At 38.4% G+C, this 23149-nt stretch overlaps 2 protein-coding genes across 5 annotated transcripts in view; both read left to right on the top strand.

The window, feature by feature from the left end:
* Positions 1-8438, top strand: part of LOC149318906 (pulmonary surfactant-associated protein D-like) — a 31044-nt gene extending 22606 nt beyond the window's left edge. For 3 of the 4 annotated variants that reach the window (XM_089510655.1, XM_089510654.1, XM_089510653.1), the window contains exons 4-5: positions 3925-4008; positions 4204-8435. In XM_089510655.1, coding sequence (XP_089366781.1) covers positions 3925-4008; positions 4204-4583 — 464 coding nt within the window. In that variant the 3' untranslated portion in view covers positions 4584-8435. Of the gene's footprint in view, positions 1-3924; positions 4009-4203 lie in introns of all 4 variants that reach the window. The other variant, XM_089510657.1, reaches the window with a different exon arrangement.
* A 2553-nt stretch (positions 8439-10991) lies between these two features.
* Positions 10992-23149, top strand: part of LOC149318905 (pulmonary surfactant-associated protein D-like) — a 15382-nt gene continuing 3224 nt past the window's right edge. The window contains exons 1-3 of the mRNA XM_089510661.1: positions 10992-14123; positions 14957-15138; positions 19697-19786. Of these exons, the coding sequence (XP_089366787.1) occupies positions 14973-15138; positions 19697-19786 (256 nt within the window). The 5' untranslated portion in view covers positions 10992-14123; positions 14957-14972. The remainder of the gene's footprint in view (positions 14124-14956; positions 15139-19696; positions 19787-23149) is intronic.

Below are 23149 nucleotides of genomic sequence, written 5' to 3'. Positions count from 1 at the left end.
AAACATTTTAATCTTCTTAAATGCCAAGTAACAATGAAAGAACAAAGACACTGTAAGGGAAGATTGGTGAGAGAAACAACTAACTGGGGTATATTCACAAATTCCACTACATTAGCATAACAATAAACAGAGCTAATGATTTCCTGGCACACTACAAATATTAATATAAATGTCTCCTCAACCATAAATATAATAAGGGAATTATCCCTGAAGAATAAAAAAGAAAAGGCGCAGGGACGTAGCCAGGATTTTGGGAAGTTGGGGTCCAGACTAAGTGCCACCATTATAATGGGGCTTGGGCGTGGCGGCACAGCAGCAAACACCATTCATTGTATCTAATGGAAGGGGGGTCTGGACCCCATGGACCCCCCCCCCCTGGCTATGTCCCTGAAAGGCGGGGAGAAATGTAGCAGCATCTTTCAGACTAACTATTTGTTTGTTTGTTTGTTTTGGGCATGAACTTTCATGGATATAAACCTACTTACTTCTTTGGATCTTACAGAGTGATAATAAATGCTCAGGTAGAAATCATATTTACACAGTTGTGGGAGTGGGAATTGGGTGAAATGAAGTAGGATCCAGAAGAATGCAAATCATGACTAAATTTTCAAAGGGCTACACAAGGTCAGCCCTTTGTATCCACAGATTTTTTTCATCCAAGGATTCAACCATCCACATCTTGAAAATACTTTTAAAATTTATAAATTCCAAGAGGCAAACCTTGATTTTGCCATTTTACATTAGGGACACCATTTTACTACACCACTGTATAAATGGGACATGACAATCCATGTATTTTGGTATCCACAGGTAGTCCTAGAACCAAACCTCATTGGATACCAAGGGCCTGTACAGGTCTATCAGACTATACAGGACTGTCAGATCTTTACAGTGGTCAGTTAGTGCTGATATGTGAATGCAATAAATCTGCTTACCAAAAGCCAATTCCCTGAAAAAGTCACTGACTTCTGGGCAATTAACATTAGATAACCAGATTTATTGCTTTCATATTTCAATATTACTAACAACTTGACAAGCCTGCATTATTTCACATCCTTTGAAGGCTTATAATTAGGATCACAATTTGCCTCACAACCACGAAACTGATATATATCTGCTAGCTTAATATTAATTTCATCAGTGCCTCAGGGGAAGTAGATTGAAATCCTTGAAAGATCACACTGAAATAAAGCACTTAGTCTTAAGGGTGCTGCTAGATCCCTTTTCTCCTCCCTCTCCTTTCCCTTTTTAGGCTGAAAAACACTAACATGGTTGTCTCTTTGAAAACAGACACATGGACAGAAAAAAATGACAAGTCATTGGAGGTATACAAATATTTATTGCAATTTGCGAATGTAAAAGACTTACATTACTGTCTTTAAAAAAAGATGTTTGACTGATGACAGCTGTAACTACATTTTGGATAAACCAGCAGGCTGTGTAATTCAATGATTTGTCTTTAAGCAGTAGATTAAGCAAGTAAAGTATTAGTTTATTGATTGATTGGAGTGAATTTTGAGAAGGAAACAAACAGTGCAAGATACAGCCTCATGCTGAGATACCACCAGTCATACAAACAGTGCATCCACATGAACACAGTAATAATGTATGAGACTTATTATTATGTATTATCATACTGGTATTTTTCAGGCTATACAAATCATAATAATGGAGAGGTACTCATTTACACAAATGCTGTTCCACATAAATCTAGAAATGTCCTCATTCATTGTTAAGGTACTCACTTGAGACTATTAGGAGGGATCTGGCAGCTCTTCAGTGTTTGGTAAAAATGAATAAATGTATCATTCAGATTGTGAAATTGAATCTTTATTATAATAATAAGCAAAAGATGTCTAGGAGCAAGGATAACATGAATCAGAGAATTTCAGTTTTGCATGGTCTCCTTGTGTTGCGATCTTATCCTTAGTTTACTTGCAAACTTTCAGAATTTTCCAGTCTTCCATTTGGTTTGTGTCAACTTTTGAGATTTTGTTTTGAGATTTCTATTCATACAAAACTTTAGACACATTTCCCCTCTCTCTTTGCAGCCTCATATGCAATTATCCCTATTAGACATATTTCTCCATGTAGTTACTGTATCGTAATATAATCCATTCTAACCCTTATTTTCTGAAATAGTCATATTTTTGTGAGTGCTTTCCCCTAATACTATCCTCCAGTAATTCCCTAACTGTGGATATCTAAAAGAAAAATTTCTAAGCTCCACTGTGAAGTCATTACTCACCCACAAAATTTATTCTCCAATATGGCCATTAGTCTTGGCGTATTAAGACTAGCCAGAATCCTGTATGGGATTCGCATGTGTGTACACACTGTAGTTATTTTGCTAAGCGGTGAATACCAGCCTTATCCCTGACCCATCATCGCTTACTGTGCAGTAACTACTGCAATCAACAGGGGTCTGTTCTCCTGTCACTTGGGAAGCAACTGACTTGTATTCCCATCCTAAGGGTGATCTCTGGTGAAAAAGCCCAAAACATGGTCCTTCTCACAATTTCCCCTCATGTCAGAGATCACTAGTGGGGATGGGAACATCAGTCATCTGCTTCCTAGGTGACAGGGGAACAGACCTTCATCAATTGCAGTGGCTGCTGTCTGGTAAATGGAGATTGGGGAATATTCACAGTACCTATGTAGCCCCTAACCTAGAGGCTCTGTAGGGACTGTGGATACATAACAGTCATGAATACATAACTATGGCATCTGTAACTTCCATAGAGGATACCAGCCTCTGTTTGGAGTGACTGGAGATTGGGGAACTTTCACAGTCCCTATGTAGCCCTTAAGCTAGGGTCTATGTAGGGACCATGAATACGTAACAGTTAGGAATGCATAAGTATGGCATTCATAACTGCCATGGAGGATTCTAGCCTCTATTTGTTGGTTGTGCTTCAAGAAAAGATATTATCTTGTATGGAAGAAAAAGAGTAATATTTTGCTTGAAATAGATCCTCATTACTATTATTTTTAAATTTTTGTATTTTAACTAGAGCTTAGGAGTTTATCACATGGGGACCATATGTACCTCCATCCCGATAATGATTAAAACGTCCATATCCCGCAAAAGCATGCAAATGCGTGAAAGATTTTCACACACAGAAAACAATAACATGTTAGAAGCTCATTACTAAAGTGAGAAAGAAGGTAGAATGCGCATTTGGTTTTCACGCAGATGCTAGTAAATCCCATTGATGGTTTGGGAATCGCGTTTTTGTGTGCACAGAAGAATTAGTTGTGTCACCAGAAGAAGTCACCAGAGTATACATGGCAGCAAACAAAATTACCCAGAGAAATCAACAATTTTATTTACACAATTTTCTTTATAAAATTTCCCAGAAATGGTATCCAGCTTAAGTAAAAAGAACAAAATATTACCCAAAAGATAGGAAAGGTTTTTTTTAAAGCATAAAATGCTGCTTTCTTCTTGGAACCTGGACACAATAAAGCAGCACCAGAAGTAAGCTCACCCAAAAGAACCATGGGAAATCTGGCAACAAGTACAAAAACTATAAGAAACCTGTGAATAAACTGCAAATAGCTTTCACACTAGAGCAATTATGCAAAAAAAAAAGATATCATGAATGAAATGGAAATGAATTCACAATATTTTCCTGAAAATGACTAATTACTGGTTCATGTCTCTTTCTGATCGATTCTTAGTGGTTTGCTCACAATGTGGTGTGAAAACCAATTGTGCAATTGCACCTAATAGCATGGATAATCACGGATTCTTACTCTTTTAAACCTCAAATTTTCCCTGTGTGATAAACCGCTTAGAAAAGTTACTTTTTATTTACAATAATATCTGAAATATCTCTGCTATCTAACATTTCCAAACCCCATCTTTTCCAATATCTGATTTAACACCAATGAACATAATCTTGTTCTTTTACCCTTCAGAACTGGAAGTTCTTAAGACTCATATTAGTGCCTTACAAGCAGAACTAAAGGCTTTGCAAGTAACTACAAGTAAAACCCAGAAAGGTAAGAGCTGAAGTTGTCTGTGTACCTTTAGCAATACCTGCGGATCTTTTCCCTGATAATATATGTTGTTCATGTGATAAAACTATATATGTAAGCAAATAAATTGAACCATGTATCTGGCTCAGATCTTTATATTGGGCTTTTATGATCAAAACTGGTGTTAGAGGAATTAACTTTGTTTGTATTTTCTGCCAGCCATTCTAGGCTATATTTTCCCAAACAGTACAAGAGTTGGAGGCAAAATATTTGCAACCAATGGAGCTGAAGGTGACTATGCATCTTCAAAAGGAATGTGTGAACAATTTGGTGGCCAGCTTGCTTCTCCAATGAATGAAGAAGAGAATAATGCTGTCCTAAAACTTTCTACAATGCATGGAAAGCATGCATTTCTTGGCATGAATGACCAGGAGACTGAAGGCACTTTTAAGCATCTAAATGGTAACCCAATGGAATATTCAAACTGGGCAAAAGGTGAACCCAATGGGGAACATGAAGACTGCATTGAGATATATTTGAATGCAAAGTGGAATGATAATAGCTGTAATATAAATCGGTTAATAATTTGTGAGTTTTAATCTGACATCTTTTTCTAAGTGTTTCTAAATCTACTGTGGCAGGCTTCATTGAGCTACTATTTAACTGGGAAAGATCTCCCCTATACTGAGATCCAGGAAACTGTAAAATTTTCAAATGTCATCATGAATGTGCAAAAATCAAATATTTGAATATGTTGGACTAATTTATAGAATTTAATATCACATTTGTAATTTCTAATAGCACTTGTAAAATCAGCATCTTCAAAGTTAGTATATTCATTAGCACACTCATGTACATCAGTGTTGTACTTTGAATAATATGCTAGAACATGAATGCTGTAAATATAGGTTGCCTATGCTTATGAATATTTAATTGTCCATTTTAATATGTTAATCATTAAATACTCATGTATTTACTAGTTCATGAAATGAAGACCTTGGAGATTACCTGCATGGCAGCGGGTTGGACTCAATGGCCCTTGCAGTCTCTTCCAACTCTATGATTCTATGATTTATTAAAACTCTCAAAATGGTAACAGGGCAAAGTATAAATTTACCAAAGTATAAATACAGAGCAGCTGAAAAATGATTTAATCATATATTAATAAAATCCATATGCCACCTTTCCTCTAAAAACCTCAGGGAAGCACATACAGGCATTACTTAATGTTATCACTACAACAGTCCTACAAGGTAGATAGGCTAAGATTGAGCATGAAGGGAAAATATAAAAAAATTATGAATGAGGTTTTGAACCAACACCCTCTCCACTACACCTCAGTGGTTTTGACCCCAACCAAATTTAGATAACAAAGGAAAATTCACAAACTGTTTTCTCTTCACATGACATAGTATGCCACTTGCCATCTTTGTCAGTTTTCCCACAGTTCTTTGTTCTGTCAGCATTTTTTGATTCTCTGGGGGCCCAGTTAGTAAACCTCTGCTGAATTGTGGCCAAGCATGAAGGTAGATTTGTTGCACTGCTCTAAGACATTATGTGGGGCCTTATTCTCATTCTTATTTCATTCTGTGGCAATGGATTTGTAGTGGCACAATGTGAGCCATCAAATGCCAAAGCTGTCTCTTATATCCACTTTTATTTATAATTGTACTGAAAGTACTAAATTAGAAGATTAGACAAAACCAAGATAAAAGGAAATAATTACAAACTATGCGCTTTTGCAACCTCAAAGTTCCCCTCTACATTATTGGTGGTGTATAATTTTTCACTGCCAGATGCAAACAACTGACCTGGAATTACAGCACACAAATGTTCAGTTGTTTTATATGTGATCCTAGCAAAACTTTACTGAGAAAGTACATTTGTTCATATAGTGTTCAATATACCAAATGCCCCCACAGAACAACTTAAGCAATAGTTAGTTCTATTCTTCAAGGAATCTTTAATGTAAAAGTGAATGTGAGTGATGAGGTGGAGCAACAATATGACTTGGGAGCAATGGGAACAAATGCAGCTAGAGACATTTAGGTCACCCTTCCTTAATATGACAACTCCAAGCATTTTGGACAATAGCTCCATCACCTCAAGGATAATATGATGGGTTGCTAGTCCAAACCATCTTTAAGGCATCAGTTTGGGGAAGCTAGCATTAGGCTTTGCTTCAGCTGGGGAGGGAATGTAGGAGAAGATGGGTGAATTACACTAGTTTCTGAAAGGGCATTCTAGGAACAAGTCAAGCATGCAAGGAAGAAAGGTGTTTTGTCAAGGCCAAACTATAAGCAACTATAACTAACACTACTCACATTTCTTTAAAAAGTATACGTAACACACCCTCTTTTCATTTAGAGAATACACAACTGTTGAATCCCACCTGGGGACATGGCTCTTGATTTGTATTGGTACCCTATGACAAATACAGGGACCATTTGATTACACACACGCACACAAAATAACTTTACTAGCTCCATTTTTAGGCATAAGTCAAAGTGCTGGTTTTGACCCTTAAAGCTCTATGCAGCTAGTCTATCTGAAAGACAGCATCTCCCTATACAAGGTAACTCAAGCATTAAGATCTACAAACTTCACAGGCATGTTTGGCGAGGACAAGAGAAAGAGCCTTCTCCATGATGCTCCCAGGCTGAGCAAGTCCCTTCGATGGGAAGTCTGATGGCCCCTTTCCCTGCTCTCTTTCTGCCAGCAAGTGAAGATCTTTTTACTCAAGCAGGCCAGTGAAAGTTAACTTTACGTACCAGTAGTATGCATGACAGAGACACAGTGGCTCAGCAATTAAGATGCTGACTTTGACAACTGCAAGATTGATAGATCAGCAGTTGAAGACCCAAGTGCCGCGAGGCAGAGTGCATTCCCATCACTAGCCCCAGTTTTTGCCAACCTAGCAGTTTGAAAACATGTAAGAATACAAGTAAATAGGTAACACTTTGGTGGTAAGGTAACAGCATTCCATGCAATCATACTAGCCACATGACCATGGGATCATATTTGACAATGCTGGCTCTTTGGCTTAGTAACGGAGATGAGCCACACCCCCTACAGTCAGACACAACTTGACAAGAATGTCAAAGGGAAAACCTTCACCTTTAGTTTGTATGAAGTATTGTTCTGTATTTCTTTGTTAAATTATATTTTCAATGTGTATTAATCTATTTTAATTATGTTTTTTTTTTGGGGGGGGGGAATTATATAATTATTTAATTCATTTTTTAACTTATGTAACATAGAACTTTAACATATCCTTGTCTGAAATTTCTGTAACCTGCCTTGTATCCCACCCCAGGAGAAAGGCAAGGTATAAATGTAGAAAGTAAATAGATAAATAAGAACAGGCCAAGGTAATAAGGTGTTCATAGCTGGGGTGAAACTGGAAGCAATGGTAGTGTTGTGAAGTAGTATTATTCTATTCAGCAAAGAGTTTAGTGGCACCTGATGCCAAGTGGCAGATGATGAAGTGGGCTGCAGTCCCCAAAACTATTCCAAATATTATTATTATTATTATTATTATTATTATTATTATTATTATTATTATTATTTATATACCGCCCTGTGGCAAACCAATCCGGGCAGTTGACAACAGTAAAATATAAAATATAACAATTAAAAACACTTTATCCCTCCCCCCCTTAAGACAATATTAAACAGTATAACATATTAAAAACACAATATCAAGCATAAAAACAGCAATTAAAAAAACCCTAAAAACCCTGATATCCCTCTGTTGATCCTCGACCATCACTAGGATGGGGCCACGGGAGGAATGAGGGAATCAGGGAATCTGGGCCGGGATGGTTAGTCTGGAAAGGCCTGCTGGAAGAGATCCGTCTTGACCGCTTTTTTAAAGCTGTCTAATGGTGTTATCTGACGGATCTCATTCGGCAGGTCGTTCCAGAGTTTGGGGGCGACAGCAGAGAACACCCTCTGGAAGGTCGCCGCAAGCCTAGATTTTAAAGGCTGCAGTAAATGAAATGTGTTAGTCTTTAATGTGACACAAGAATCTCTGTCACTTTCCTGCAACAAACTAACATGTCTACCCTTCCCCATCAAACTATTAGGCTGTATTTGTATTTTTCAAATATTCTTCCCAGGAACCATGGATTGTCTTGGAAACTTACCAAGGATACTCAGGTTGGGGGGATCTGTAATGGAAGGTAAGATTCCTTGAAAGAGACTTGAACTATGCCCACTGCTAAGCAAATCTTCTCAACAATGTATATGTGCAGTTGGTTCATTCTACAACATGTTCCCAATTCATATTTTGGTTTGCATACATGGCACTTGTCCAAGCCATGGCTTGCAACTTTACTTCAAGCCATTATTTTCCATCTTGTTTGCAGTTTGTACAATGAGACAGCTAAAAATAACTAGATGTGGAACTTCAAAATGTACTAATAAAATAAAATATCAAATAACTAACTTAACTGTAATATTAATCATATAATTCATTCTATTCACAATGCTGAGAAATTCTGTACAGAACTTAAATACTATCGAAGATATCACAAAAATGATACAGTTCTTGTTTAAACAACAGAAATGAGAAACAGTCACCATCACTCACATACGCTCAGATTTCTGGTGTTCTAGATGAGGTTCAGCAAAACTAATTTTCTGGACTGAGCAACTGAACAAATTGACATTTCTCTGACTTATAGTAACTAAGCAGTTGTTTGAGAATAATTTGGCTTTGGGGAATACAGACCAATCAGATAGTTTTATGATTCTTCAGCAAACCCCAAAGGATGAGGAAGCAAACCTAAAGATTAATTTGTCTGGGGATTTCTTGACGCAATACAATATAGTACAGTTTTTGTTTCTATGTAAAGAAACTTCTTCATGAATACAAGGAAGAAATTCAGAATTTCACAGTCTTGGAAGAAAACCAATGTCACCAAATGTCAAAGAAAGGGATTGTTTTGAAAACAAGCATATCATATATAGCAAGAAGATTAACAGCAAACTAGGAGCCAAACAAACTAGCAGGTCACTGATGCTTTAAAAACTTATATGGGTTTCAGAGAAAACCCTGTCTTCCAATGAGCCCAATGAAGGCATTGCTTATGCATGCTGAATAAACATCAAAGGAAAGGAGGTGTTATTCCCCTGTTTCCCTTTCTCTCTAGTTGCACCAACTCCTATATGCAGATGGTGTTAAGTCTGAAGAGGAAAGCCTCCTATGTCTAGGGATGCTCTCTGATGCTGAAATCCTGGAAAATCACATTTCCCACTCATGTGCAGAAACTCCATGGAAAATGGATGCTCTCTGGTTCAAAATGTTACCTTCCATGTGTAGGAGAGCAACAGAATTGATTGTGGAGGAGACAAAGCTACACATTCCTTCTCTTCACATGTTTGTTTATCATGCTTCAACAACATCTAAATGTGACTATCACATTTCAAAATTCAGTGTCTGAAACCAGTAAAGGGTTTGATAAAGCCAAACAGCCATAACCTAGATGTGTACAAGTTGTATATTTTGATGGCAGAAGGCTCATTTGATTTAGTGCAGGGATGGACAACTTTGTGGCATTTGATAATTATTTCAAACTGCTCTAAGTTCTTTTTTTGGTTAAATGTAATCCTAACTATTTAACTTTTTTTTCCACTTTAAATCCAGATTTCTAGTTCTTCTTCCTTTGTCATTTTCATTGTCATCATTACCGTCTTTTCTTTATTTATCTTGAAGTCTGAACAATGATCAAATTCTCTTAATGTCACCAGAGGTCTCTCCATATTGTCACTGGGTTCTTCCAAAAGGGTAACTAAATTGTCTGCAAAATTATTTCCTGTAATTATTTCCTTTTATCTCGGCCCCTTGCATTAATGGGTCATGTCCTGTCTTCTGATTTAGTACTTCCAATACAATTTTAAAGAAAAATGGAAATAAAGAACAGCCTTGATATTTGATGGCTCACACTGTGCTATTGCTAATGCTTCAGGCTGCACCCTTCATCTTCTGCTGATGATAATGTTCCTGCCAAAATTCAACAGAAAGTGCAGTGGCTCTGAATAAGGGTTTTAGAGCACTATGGGAAACCACAGGGCAGATTGGTTTTCTTTATTCCCTTGCTAAAGGGATCAACAGGAGGAGGACAAACTGCTGTGGTTTTGGTGGTGCCGAAAGTGGTGGCAGAATATGTGATAGGTCATGTGGGGACTGTAAAAAGAGGGTTCCATGGAGCTCACAGGGCACATGTCCACCTTGTTGCAGTTGTCTCCTATCCTGAAGAGATTCAGACTTAGGAGGGGGGCTAAGGCTTGCAGCTTGGTAGTGCTTGAGAATCCCTAGATGGGTTTGTTGTTGTTGTTGTTGTTGTTGTTGTTGAAACTCAAGCAGTCTTCTACAGTTTTGAATGGCCATGTGGCAACTGTGCAGGTTCCTGGTTTGCCATGCACTCTTCATGAGAACACTTTTAAGAAGAATATGAAACTTTTTTGTAGTTCAGAACATAATAAACCACAGATTGCAGGAATTCAATGCTAGAAACTCTGGCTACTGAAAAAGGGAAACAGAAGAATCAGTTCATAAAGAAAGGTTTTTCTGAAACACATCAGCAGGACAAATACAAGCCTTTTTTAAAAAAAAACAGCGCACAGCTTAACAATGCTTTGTGCCACAAAAACACCAAAATACATCTCTCGTTTTACTCATATTTAAAGACCTGAACAGCCTGGGACCAAGATATCTCAAAGCCATCCTATCTTATAAGGGTTTTCTCCCTCCCATAATTAGATCATCTTTTGATCTTATTCTGCTATATCCTCCAGTCTGACATGAGATTGTAACTATAAGGAGCAGTTTCTTTCCTCATTCATAGCAAGCTTGTTCATTGCTGGCTTTTAGGTTACTAATAAATATTTTCCAAAATGCAAGTCTGAGACAGTAATTGTTAATATAAGCCTCCTGTTGCTTATCATTATACAGTCATGGGTTTGGCTTCTTTCTCTCTCCCCCCCCCCCAGTTGTTAATATTTTATGCCTGCAAACAATTAATTTATTTGTTTAGCATATTTTAAATTACCAAACCTTTCTTATTTAAGTCAACAACCAGTATAGGCCAAAAGGGGGTATACATATTTAATATAAAAATATGACAAGATGCAACTATGTTTCCTCTAACATTTTACTTAGGAAATACTCTTGTTTGCGCTTAACCTCTACTCTAATATTTAGGAAAGCAGTCTGGTGAATACCCTTCCAGAATATGTTTCTGTAGGCTGTAATGAAAAGAGAGTGAGTCAAAACACTAGACACAATTTTATTTGTTAGATCATATTAAACATATTGAGTAGGTGGTGAGGGTGAAGAAAAGGACTGTGAAGATCACTGACTATATTCTAGCTCACCCAGCAAGTTACATGGCTGGTTGTCCTGCATTTGATCACTGTGCATTCAACTCTTCCTAGAGCCTATTCTCCTGGTATGTCCACCATTTAGGATTTCATTAAGTCCAGCATGGTTTCCCAGGCCTAATATCTACTGGCTGTAATGTAATTTATTATTATACCAGTATATGTGCGTTTTTGGCTGTGGTCAAAGGAGGTATTCAATACCTCTTTGTGCAATGACTGCCTTCTACACATTGCAATGGAACTTTTCATTGTTGGAGCACACTTCAAAGGTAAGCCTAATGACTTGCTGGAGATCCTCTGTTCTTTTCTCCCAGCTGTGAAACTACAGGCAAATGCTGGTCAGGAGCTCCTCTGGCCTCTGCTAAACACAAACTGACCATGAGAGAATGCTGGAGTACTGCAAGTGTCCATTGTACTGGAGGGGAAGGTAGAAGGGAATACCCAGCTTTAATTTCTGCCAGTAATTTAAGATGTCTGCTATTTCTGGATCTTAGAAAGACAATGAATAGCTATAGTGTTATATATCACAATGAAAATCTATCATGTTTTATTATATGCAGTTGAGGAGAGAGCAAGGGAAAGAAGAAACAAGTCATACATTTCTTGTTGTTTCATCAAACAAGCCTGACCTGAAGTTGTCAGTCTGACCTGAACTGACACAGTCTAGCTATTGGTTAGAAGGAGGCTTCCTGAGCCTATATAGCTGCAGTTCTGTCTTTTTCAGCCAAGTTAGAAGTGAACAATCAGCCTGCATCCCCATTTGAGAAAATATCCATCAGGTCAAGGTGGACTCATAAAAACAGTCTTAGGGGCTATACAGATGGGCAACATGCAGCTGCCCCTTTTTGCCCCGGATCAGTGCCACAGCAACCGCACGCAGCAACACTGACCCTGAAGGGAGCCAAAAAAAAAAAAAAAAGCTGTGAAAAGTGGCTTCTTTTTAGCTCTCTGCAAGGGGATTCATATGCACACTGGCATGCCATGATGATACCCCTTCAGCGCTGTGCCATTTGGGTGCTGCACCAGAGATGTGTCATGATGGCACATGCCATCTAGAAGGGTGTGCACCAAAATGGCACCCAGGAAGCATTCTTAGGGCTTGGAGCGAGTGGACGCTCAGCCGTCACCTCACTCACAGGCTGGGACAAAGTGCCAGTCTGTATAGCCACTTAATTTCTCAATGAGCACCTCATACCAGTCGTGACCTTTCATTCAAACTCCTTAAAAGACTTCAATGTTTTATTTTTCATGTTGCTGTTCTGATTCAGGTACAATTTGGGGCTTTTATAAGAAGATTTGCCACTTCTCAAGAAGTAATTTGGACTGTTTATTTTTGCCTGAAACAGAAATGACTCCCAGAGATTCTATATCTATGTTAAGAACTACGACTATAGCAGATTCTCTTTGCCATGGTGCCTCTGGCTCTTTCTACAAAAATTTTAACTCTTTATTCACTGTTGTACCCACTCTACTACATTGACTAGTCAAGGATCTGTTCAATTCACTCCAGAATGTTTGTCATCTTAGATATAAACATAACATTACTTTAAATATAAGACCCCTAAATGTTAAACAAAGACTTCAGTGCCAAAACCAAGTTAGCCTGTTTCTTTCAAGAGCATGTGTGAAAACAGAGAGAAAGGGGGAAAGCAAATAAACATGCCTTACTGGCAACCCCAAGCATGTTTTTAAAACGGATAGATCTAGAAGTGTGACCACCAAAATAGAAATCATAAGAAAAGTGGAGATTGGTGAAATTCAAAGTCATCTGTGAGTGCATTTTGGTAAAAGCCTCTGGGCTGAAACTAGGGACTTTATCAGGGAGAATGCAAAAAGCAACTATTTGTAGGCAAAAAGAAACAAAAGCCTCACTCACTGATGGATGAATAAAAGACAAGACAGAAAAATAAGAGGTAACAGAAAAAGGATCAGAATCCTGAATGCCACTGTTCAGCCTCTTGTACACAAGAAGAAATAGAACTATTGTAATAATCAGTGCAAATAAATAGAAGACAATACAAAGAGTAGAACCTCTTTGGTAAGATCTGAGAAAGTGAAAGGGAACTGAAAAGAGGATGTTATATGACAAACAGGGAGGGGGGGCACAAATGATCAGGGAGAAATAAAAAGAGGAGGGAAGCAGCACATTGAGGAACACTATTAAAATGAAACAATGTCAGATACCTTCAAGGAAGAATCAACTGAAGATGAATCCATAATTTTGCAAAATCCAGTTCAAAAGGCTCTCCAAGCATTTGAGATAAATAAATCCCTAGGAACACATGTCATTGCACTTATGAAGCTGGTTGATCAGCTATGGATTTCAAGTTATGGATCAGTAAGTCAAATTCCAGTTCTTCAGAGAAGTTTCATTGCTGCAACGGGTTAATAAGCATTTGCTTTCCGTCAGAAGTTAAAAGCTTGATTGATCTTTGCTTCTATTTTCCATGACAGGACAATTGTTTCTTTGTGTTTAGGTTTCTCTTGTGAGCCACATATACTGTAAGGCAGTAACCCGGATGTCACAGTCTTGTTGAGAAGTTTTACTGGAAAGCAGCAAATTAGCTCAGGAGAAGGTGCCTTGAAGATCGTGAGCCAGAATATTTATTGTTAAAATGGTTAAACAAAGTTATATAATTGATAGCCTATAAATGGAAACTGGAATATCTGCCAAATTATTCTCGTTCAGACTTCTGTGGAACATGGTCATGACTCCTAACTAGTCATTTGGATCCTAGAAAGAATTTCAGCAGGTATAAATTATTTATATAAATTATATATATATATATATAATGATTATTATTTTTAGTGTAAACTAAATTGTTTAGAACCAACATTGGCTTATTTTGATTTATTAATCCATGTGCTCATTATTATAATGGATGTGAAGGGAAGTAGAAGAGGGTTCCCTATATTACAGGAAAATGAGAGAGTAGTTCTTGTTTCGGTATGCCCTGTCAGGACCATCATATAGCATAATACAGTATCTATAGACTCACTCCCAGGTGCCTATTACGGTGTTTAGTCATTTCTGCTTCCCTGGAAACTTTCATACGTGTGCAGATTAGTCCTGGTATGGAAACAGTATTTCTGCTGTCACTTTAGTGTTTCTAGAAAGTACAGGATATATACAATTTGCTATAAGAGTAAATAGCACCCACTTGTACTGGAGAAATTGCATCTATGTGCTCAGGGACCTTGCATAGACAGAAGTGAATTAGAATTACCTAATTAGGATAGGAATTAATTGCGTGGGGTCGTTCTACAGACAACTGAGGTGCAGACCCATCTCAACTGAGGTGCAGATTCCACCTCAACATTAGGAGAAACTTTCTGACAATAAGGGCTGTTTGAAAGTGGAACACACTCCCTCAGAGTGTGGTGGAGTCTCCTTCCTTGGAGGCCTTTAAACAGAAGCTGGATGGCCATCTGTTGGGGATGCTTTGATTGAGATTTCCTGCATGGCAGGGGGTTGGACTGGATGGCCCTTGTGGTCTCTTCCAGCTCTATGATTCTATGATTCTATAATTCTAGTATGACAGTTCACCTAACAAAAAATTTTAAATGTCCTTTTCTTTTACTCCAGACCATATATCTAGACCATGTTGGTGCTTCTAATTCTTTCTTCACTTATCCTGGCTGTGCCCACCCAAAAAACTACCAGCTCAGCTGCACGTCGCATTGTTCCAGGATGGTTTCCAAATGCTTGTACGCTAGTTATATGTTCACCTCCTGAGAGAAGTTCCAAGGAAGAAAATGGAGAGCAAGGTACTAAAATTTTCAAAGGGACAGAACACTCCTCCTTGTACTAGGATGAGGGTAGACTATCTTTGTATTATCTTGGTCCACCTTGTTCATCTATAACAGGTCCTGGAGACAGAATAGTTTACATTTCTCGAGGACAGGATCTATAACAAAGATGGCATCATCTAAAACAGCCGTAGTCAACCTGGTGGCATTTCAGGTACGATTAGATTGTTGCTCCCAACATTTCTCACCATAGGTTATACTAAGTTGGGCTGATGGGTGTTTTACCATGTTAACCATCCGATCAAAATTAAGTTTCCCCAATATGGAGTACATTTGCTTTGATGGTATGTGGCAATTGGATGAAGCAACATACTTCAGCAACAAAATGCAACTTTGTCTTTTAGGACTTTATCACATGAGCCTCAGTTCCACCTCGGTCTTGCAGCAATTGCATTATTTAAAAAAAAAAAACACCTCAAAAACATGCCAGTTTGGGAACTTTTAATACTATGTCTCTCTTCAATAGTGGGGCAGGGCTTTTTAGGCCATTGATAATTGCTGCACACTCCCTTCCTCATTCCCCCTTAACCCCACTTTACTGTCTTCCCCACTTCTTTCCCCTTCCTCCTATCAGAGAAGGAGTGACTGCTGCCTCATGAAGAAGAAGTAATTCCTTCTTTGGCAGCCTGGAGACACATAGAGAAGCCTATTCTGAAATAGGGAACGGCAGAGAAAGAGGGATTGGGAATGGGACACTGATCCACATGACTGCCCAATGCCAGAATAGTCACACTAGGAAATTACTGCACTTGAAATGCTACAGCAAATGTTTGGGACCTTATTGATGGGTGTTTCTCATTAATAAAAAGAAATGTCTAAGAGTGGAGCAGCGACAATATGGCTACGACACCATATGATGAGCATTGCCAAAGACACTAGTTTCTCATTTTAATAGAAGATGTAAAGGCTTGTGTGATAAAGTTCTCAGGCTGCACATCCAAGAGCAACACAGAATTATATGAAGATTATTTGTGTTCATTGCTCTTTTTCCTGAAGCTAGACATCATTTCATATCCTCAACATTTATCTTCATTAAAACCTGATGGGGATACCAGGGGCCAAATAAGTGCACCAAATGCTGCTAGTATACTATCCTGCACTAGAGCATGCATATAAAAGTTATTTGAATCTCACTGGGATAGCAAAAAAAAAATACATATCTGTGAGGGTAATTGGCCATAAGGAGTGAGATTTAATGGCAAGATTCTTCTAATAGTTAGCCCTAGAGATTAAAATGAATTGTATATTGTTTTGCCAGAACTTGTTGGACTAGTATTGTAAGACACTGACAAATCTTTATAAAATATTTGTTCAAGTTTTTCTAGTACTTTAGTTCTCATCCTGCCCCACCATTGTAAACACTATTCAGTTACTTCATATGTTCAGTTGCTTCAGCTTCAGGAACATTAAGGTTACAATGTTATGCACTTCCCATGCATAGGATTCAACTGTCAGATTTGTCTCACTCTCCTTAAGGATGAATGCTAATGATCCCCTACCACTTTTTTTCTGCCTTGATAAAATTTACGACAGAGTGCATAAAATAGTGAAATGAGCTAAAGTGAGCTGACCATCAAATAGAAGTAGAATTTAAAGATATAGCTGTGTTAGTCTGTAGAATCAGTATGTAGAGAAATCTTGTAGCACTTTTGAGAGTAACTGAAAAAAAGAAATTGGCAGCATGCAATTTTGTATACTAAAGTCTACTTTGGTGCGAAATACATCGGCATAAAAAGCCATCTTCCAGGCAGCTTAGGGGGATGGTGCACAGACGATGCATGCCTCCAAGATGCCCAGAAGCCTGCTTCAAGATAGCCAGACACTCACACATGGGCTGACTTCCAGGTGCTCCATCCACATGGTGCTTACATGCTGCACACCACCAGACTGGCTTCAAGCCAGCTTCCAGCTTCAGCAGGCGGGAAAAGCTGGCTTTTAGCTGCCCCAAAAATGAGAAGCTCTTTGCGCTCCTTTTTTGGGTGGCTTCAAGGTGGCTTGGGGCCACAGTGTGCAGTTGTCATGGCCCCAATCTGTCTTTGGAAGGGGCAGCTTAAAGCCACCTCTTCGGCACGGTCTATTTGGTCTCTTTGTCTATGACAGCCCATGCTGCCAACCTCTTTCTTTCTGTTACTCTCAGAGGTGCTAAAAGATCTCTCTACATAATGATGATCAGTTAACTATGGCTGAATCTGTACTGATGGCCAGTCCCCTGGCCATCAGAAGGAAAATCAAATACTGACCTCTGACTTCACCACAGTTTATTGAATTGTTTTTAAAGTATGTTTTATGTTTTAAATTCCACACAGTTTAATTGTAATTTAAGGGGGGGTGGGTTGGGGGTTTGGACTGTATATTTTAACCTTGTAAGCCACCCCGATAGCATTTTGTAGAGAGGTAGAATATAAATAAATTTTATTATTATATTATTTTTACTGCAGAAATAATCCAAGTTCACACCAGTCTAAGTGCCATGACTCAGTGCTAGGGAATTCTAGGAATTGTAATTTTTTTTGTGGTACCAGAGCTCTCGGTCAGAGAAGCCTAAATGTCTCATAAAAATCCAACTCCCAGATTTCCATGGCAGTTAAAGTTGTGTCAACCTGGGTTATTTATGCAGTGCAGATGCAGCCCATAAGTTACCTAATTCTGATATAGCTGTTAGTCTGAAATATCAGTATGGATCTGAAGATGCAGTCCAAGTCTACCAAAGCTTATGCTACAACATCTTTTGCTCAGTTAGTCTCAAAGGTGCTATAAGATCCCTTTGCATACTGATATGTTAACATGTCTGATGCCTTGCAATGGCTGGTATCAAGCACATTAAGCAAATACCTGGATGCTCCAATTAAGTGAGCAATTATCATCATTGTGGCAGTTCAGAATTTTTCTAATGGTGATTACGCAGACCTGGAGAACTCAGAGAGTTTCAGGGCAATTTGCTCTTTCCAGGTTTTTCTCAAATAGGGATGGACACCTCTTTCAGTTTCAATTTCTCTCAATATCTTGGTCTTCCAGTTTGAATTCACTTGGTCTTGAACATTTTGAATGTATCTAATATTTAATTCAGTTCATCCTCACTTTTGATCATTTAAAGTTCATTTAAATTCATACACATTTTTGTGTGCATTGTTTTTTACACATACATTTTATACACATTATGTCAAATACACCAATTTTTTCAAGCAATTTCTCTAACATGGTATATTTTAGTGTGTTTTTCACTGATAGCTTCACTTTCATGAGCACTTTTCACCAATTTATACATTTTGTACATATTTATGTCTGAGATTTAAACAGCCATTATCCCTTGCAAAATGTGATATCAAACTTAAGATTTAATAAGCATTGCTATTAAACAGTCAATAAAGAAGCAATAAAGAGCAACAAATTATTCACAGGGAAATCCTAAAAATGATTTGTTGCTGTTTGTTGCCTCTTTATTGCCTGTTTAATAGTGATGTGTGTGAAAATATTAAGTGTGATATCACGTTTTACATGGGATAATCACTGTTTAAACTGCTGATTTCCCCCCAATTTTCCCCGTGTGATAAAGTCCTATGTTGCATGTGCTTTTGTGATCTACTGGAATTATTTTATTGGCTGTTCAATGCAGTTTTGTACTTGTCCAAGTGATGGGGCTTAATAGTGAACTTAATAGTGAACAAGAGTATACCTACCAACCTTCCCTTCCCCTTTTCAGAAATGCCTGCTACCAAAAGTCATGCTCAGACATATAGAGGCAACATCTTCCCATGACTTAATCTTATGTTAAACAGATACCTGTGTAAGTAATGGGGCACATAGTCAACTTCTCCAAAGGTATTGATTGTTCAGTTTGAATTTCTCTTCCTTGGAACTACCCAGAACCCCTCCCAGAGGTATACATTTAGCTATTAAAATGCCCTTAGTCTTTTCATGAATTAGCAAAAGGAAACATCAGTTGAAAAGCCATTCCAGAAAGGCCCTGGAGTGACCTTCTCTCAAGTTCTTTTGGTGATTTATACCTAGGATCTTGATAAGTTCTGTTAATTAATGGTTTGTATGTTTATTTTAATATAAAAATACCTATTTCTGTATTCCTTCCTGATTGGCACTAATAAATGTACTTAATTGGAAACCGAAGCTGATTTAATCTCTTGCTTTGTCTCAAGGTTGGCTGCACACACATATTGGCCATATTGGTAATTTACTGGAGAAAGACAGTTTCTCACATTTCCAGTACACAGAGTCATTAAAAACGCAAGTGGTGATGCAAGCTTTTGTCTTAGAGGACCATGGGCAAATAGTCCCTGGCAGCTGGTCCTGCTTCAGGGAGTGCCAAACACCCATTAGACATTCTGTCAAAGAACTCTTGGCTACACTTCTCAAGCAAAATCTTTTGGTATTAGGGACAGCATTCTGATGGAAGAATTACTGTATAAGTAACCTCCCATGATGGGCACTGCATGAACAGACTTTTCTGATAAAATCACATATCAGTTCACCTCTGTAATATAGAATTGTATCTCTATGATAGAATTACCAGGAATTCAAGCACTATGGGGACCACCCACCACTCCTGGACCAAAAGGAGGACAGGGCTCAAGAGGATACAATAAACTTCCAGGTAAGTACATCTCCGCCAATATTAGTAGTAGAAGTAACAGCAGTAGCATTGCTAAGCAATTCACAAAAGACAAAATTAGCATTTAAACATCTGCTAGAGCTGATAAGTGTTGGATCCTAATACCTTATTTCTTTTCTTATTCCTGATTATGTGAAAATAAATACAGTTACCACAAATCTGGGAAGTACCTGTAAGTATTTCATTTTAGAGGTTGTGGGATCTAGGTATCAGCCGTCTTCCCCATTAATGGTCATGCTAGTGAAGAACTGAAAAAGAGGGGCCAACGCCAGAAAACTGTTAGCTCCTCCACAGGTGCAACCTTGGTAAACAACACACAAGAAGGCAGCTCCTCAAGTAGCAATACTTCAGCTCAGGTAGAAAGAGCAACACCACAGTGACATGGATGTAAAGAGTACTTGAAAAGTTGTTCCACTTTTTCAGCTGCTTTTGAAAAAGTCTCATTTCTCTCTCTTCATCCCACTTCCACCTTTTGTTCTCACTTCAATTGTTACAAACTGAGTTCAAAGTGCAAAAGGAGTTTGTACTCAATTAACTCAGCAGGGAGTTGAGGAGGGAATGGATCGGGTCTTGTCCTTTAATCCTAGTAGATTCAGGCAAAAGCAAACTGCTGCAGCCTCTCCTGAATTGTGCATTCTTCCTCATTAATAACTTTTGCAATATTGACCACACTCTGATTTTGCTAGGCCACATGTGTCCCAGTTTTGGTCTGCAAAATATTGGAGAATATGCAGTATGTATAAAATATAATTATTTGTGTAATGTTGTTTTAATTCCACTTCCAAACAACAGAGGAATTAGTTTAACTCGCAATTCACACACTCGTTAACTGGCTGAGAACAATACGGTCTAAGATTCTTTTTATCTGCAAAGTAAAACTTGCTTAACCAGTCTTTCATGGCAGAGAGACTACCTGGTAGAAGACAGAACACCTATTGTTTCACCTGTTAAATCTTAGTATGCCTATCTTAGTAAGAAAAGGTTTACATTCCCAATTATGTACACTATTTTTTAAAAAGACTACAACTATGCGAGCAACTGAAAGCCAACTTGTACATCCAAAATCCACAAAGCAGTGACACCTTTATTTGAACAACCAAAATGCACAAACCTCATGATGCAAGCCTTCAATGCTCCACTGGCTACCCCTGAATATTTATTCTGATTTTTGGTATGCATTAAGGTTGTCACACATCACTCTTTATCCTATATTTAGAGGCAAGAAAGTCTCTCCTATTTGTACATAATAGTGGATACCCAAATCCCATATTCATAATGTTGGTGGGAAGAGTGAGTGTCAGCCATGTATACAACAGACAGACCTCCTCCAGCATTTGGTATACAACAATGGCTTTTAATTAAAATGCTGGGGGAAGTAGGATGTTGCACCAATAAAACTCAGTATCTCACCCTAGCAGTTGGCCAGCCATCACAACATTTTCCATTGGTCGGGGTTCCCACCAGATTAGAGATCTCACAGAAGCTTGGAACTCTTCTGAGAAGCCATCATTTTGAAAGACTTGAGTGAAATCTTTTATAGGACTGCTTCATGTGGCAGCCAGTCCTGTCCCATCTCACTGTTTTGAAAAACTGGAAGTCCTACTGTAATTATCAGACTTTTCTTAGGTACAAGAATTTTCAGATCAGCGATTCTGCTGTGTTTTAGTAGCATAAAACAGGGGTCACAAATGCAAGGACCAGCTGGTGCTTATGGCCAGATCAGGATTTACTTGGGTCTTTAAAGCTCTAGCTCAGACTGATCATCCTTCTCGCTTCACCTTCCTGCCTTGTCTAAAAATTGCCAGTCCTGAAATATTTCATCTACAAATGTGAATTGCAGAGGTGGTACATAAGTCAACAGGCACATGCAAAATTCTGTTTATAAGCAGATGCATATTCTCCAACATACCAGAAATGAAAACTGATACACATGTGGCCAAATAACATCTGAGCGTGGTCAAAATGACAAAAAAGTTTATTAAGAAGGAAGAACACACAAGCTATTAAGAAAAAGAGCCCTCCCTCCAGTCCATCTGCCTTGGTCCAGGCCTCAGAGGGAGAGAAGAACTGCTGGATCTGATCCCCTCCCCCCCTCACCTTTCTCTTCTCCTTTTCATGTGTTTTTAGATTGTAAGCCTGAGGGCAGGGAACCGTCTATTATCCCCTCTGTTGTAAGCCACCCGAATTTTCAGTGATTGGGTGGCATATAAATAAATCCTATTATTATTATTATTATTATTATTGACTGCAACAGTATGATTTTGCATAAGCCTCCTGGGAAGAGCAAGATTCCACCCCCTTCTCTCCTTTCCCCTTCCTGCTAAGTTAATTGAGTGCAAATGGCTTTTGCATTTTGAACTTAGTTTTCAGCAGCTGAAGGAAACTGAGGACAACAAGGCAAAATGAGAGGAGGACAGAGAAACCGTGACATTTTTTTAAGTAGCTGAAAAAAATGGAACAGCAGAGAGTTAACTACGACTGTCCCTGCCAAATTTGGACAGTTGGAGGGTATGCAATGGTGATATCCAAGTGCGCCGTTTAGAGATCTGAAATTAGCAAATCTGACTAGGGTCCAAAACACAGTGTCAAAATAATCCAGTTTGAGACCTCTTTAACTGCCCTGGCTTAGTTCTAGGGAATCCTGGGAACAGTAGTTTTCTGACATATTTAGCCATGTCTGTCGGAGAGCTCTGGTACCACAAACTATTAATCCCAGGATTCCCTAACACTGGGCCAGGGCAGTTAAAGGATTCTCAAACTGGATTATTTCTGAAGTGTGTTTTGGACTGTAGAGAAACACAGGCATAACAGAACATTCAGGGCAGCCAATAGGAATGTTCTATTATGCCTGTATTATGAGCGAGTATAAAAAGGAAGAGGAGCCAGTTACATTTTGGGAGTGTGTCAAAACTTGCTGAGGCAAGAGGTGGTTTTAGAACTGCAAGGAGGTGCAGGTAGGATTAAGGGATTCAACCTGGATGGGATTCAGACTCCCAGACCAGGAGAAGAACTTTAGAAGGGACAGGAGTAGTCCAGTTTTAGAGTGTGTGTTAGTATCCTGCAGGATTTATAGCTAGGAAGAGTGGGAAATATTAGAAACCACTTGAGAAGTGGATTCATAAAAGAGGAGCTAAGATTAGGAAGCTAAACTGTGTTTATTGTTAGTGTAACAAATAACCTGAGGAAGTAACACCTAAAAAAGTTGGGTATAGGTTCTGTGTGAATCAAGACAGGAAAGAAATATACAAAAAGTCAAGTGAGAGAAAGTAATAAATTTGTAACAATTGAAGTAATTCATACGCTGTAACATAAGCTTGAGTAACATCCATTAAAAAGATGCAGTTA

Source organism: Sceloporus occidentalis, unplaced genomic scaffold (genome assembly GCF_023333645.1).
Source record: "Sceloporus occidentalis isolate IW3139 unplaced genomic scaffold, rSceOcc1.0.p SCAF_2, whole genome shotgun sequence".
Lineage (NCBI taxonomy): Eukaryota > Metazoa > Chordata > Lepidosauria > Squamata > Phrynosomatidae > Sceloporus > Sceloporus occidentalis.
This window is presented reverse-complemented; position numbering and strand designations above follow the sequence as displayed.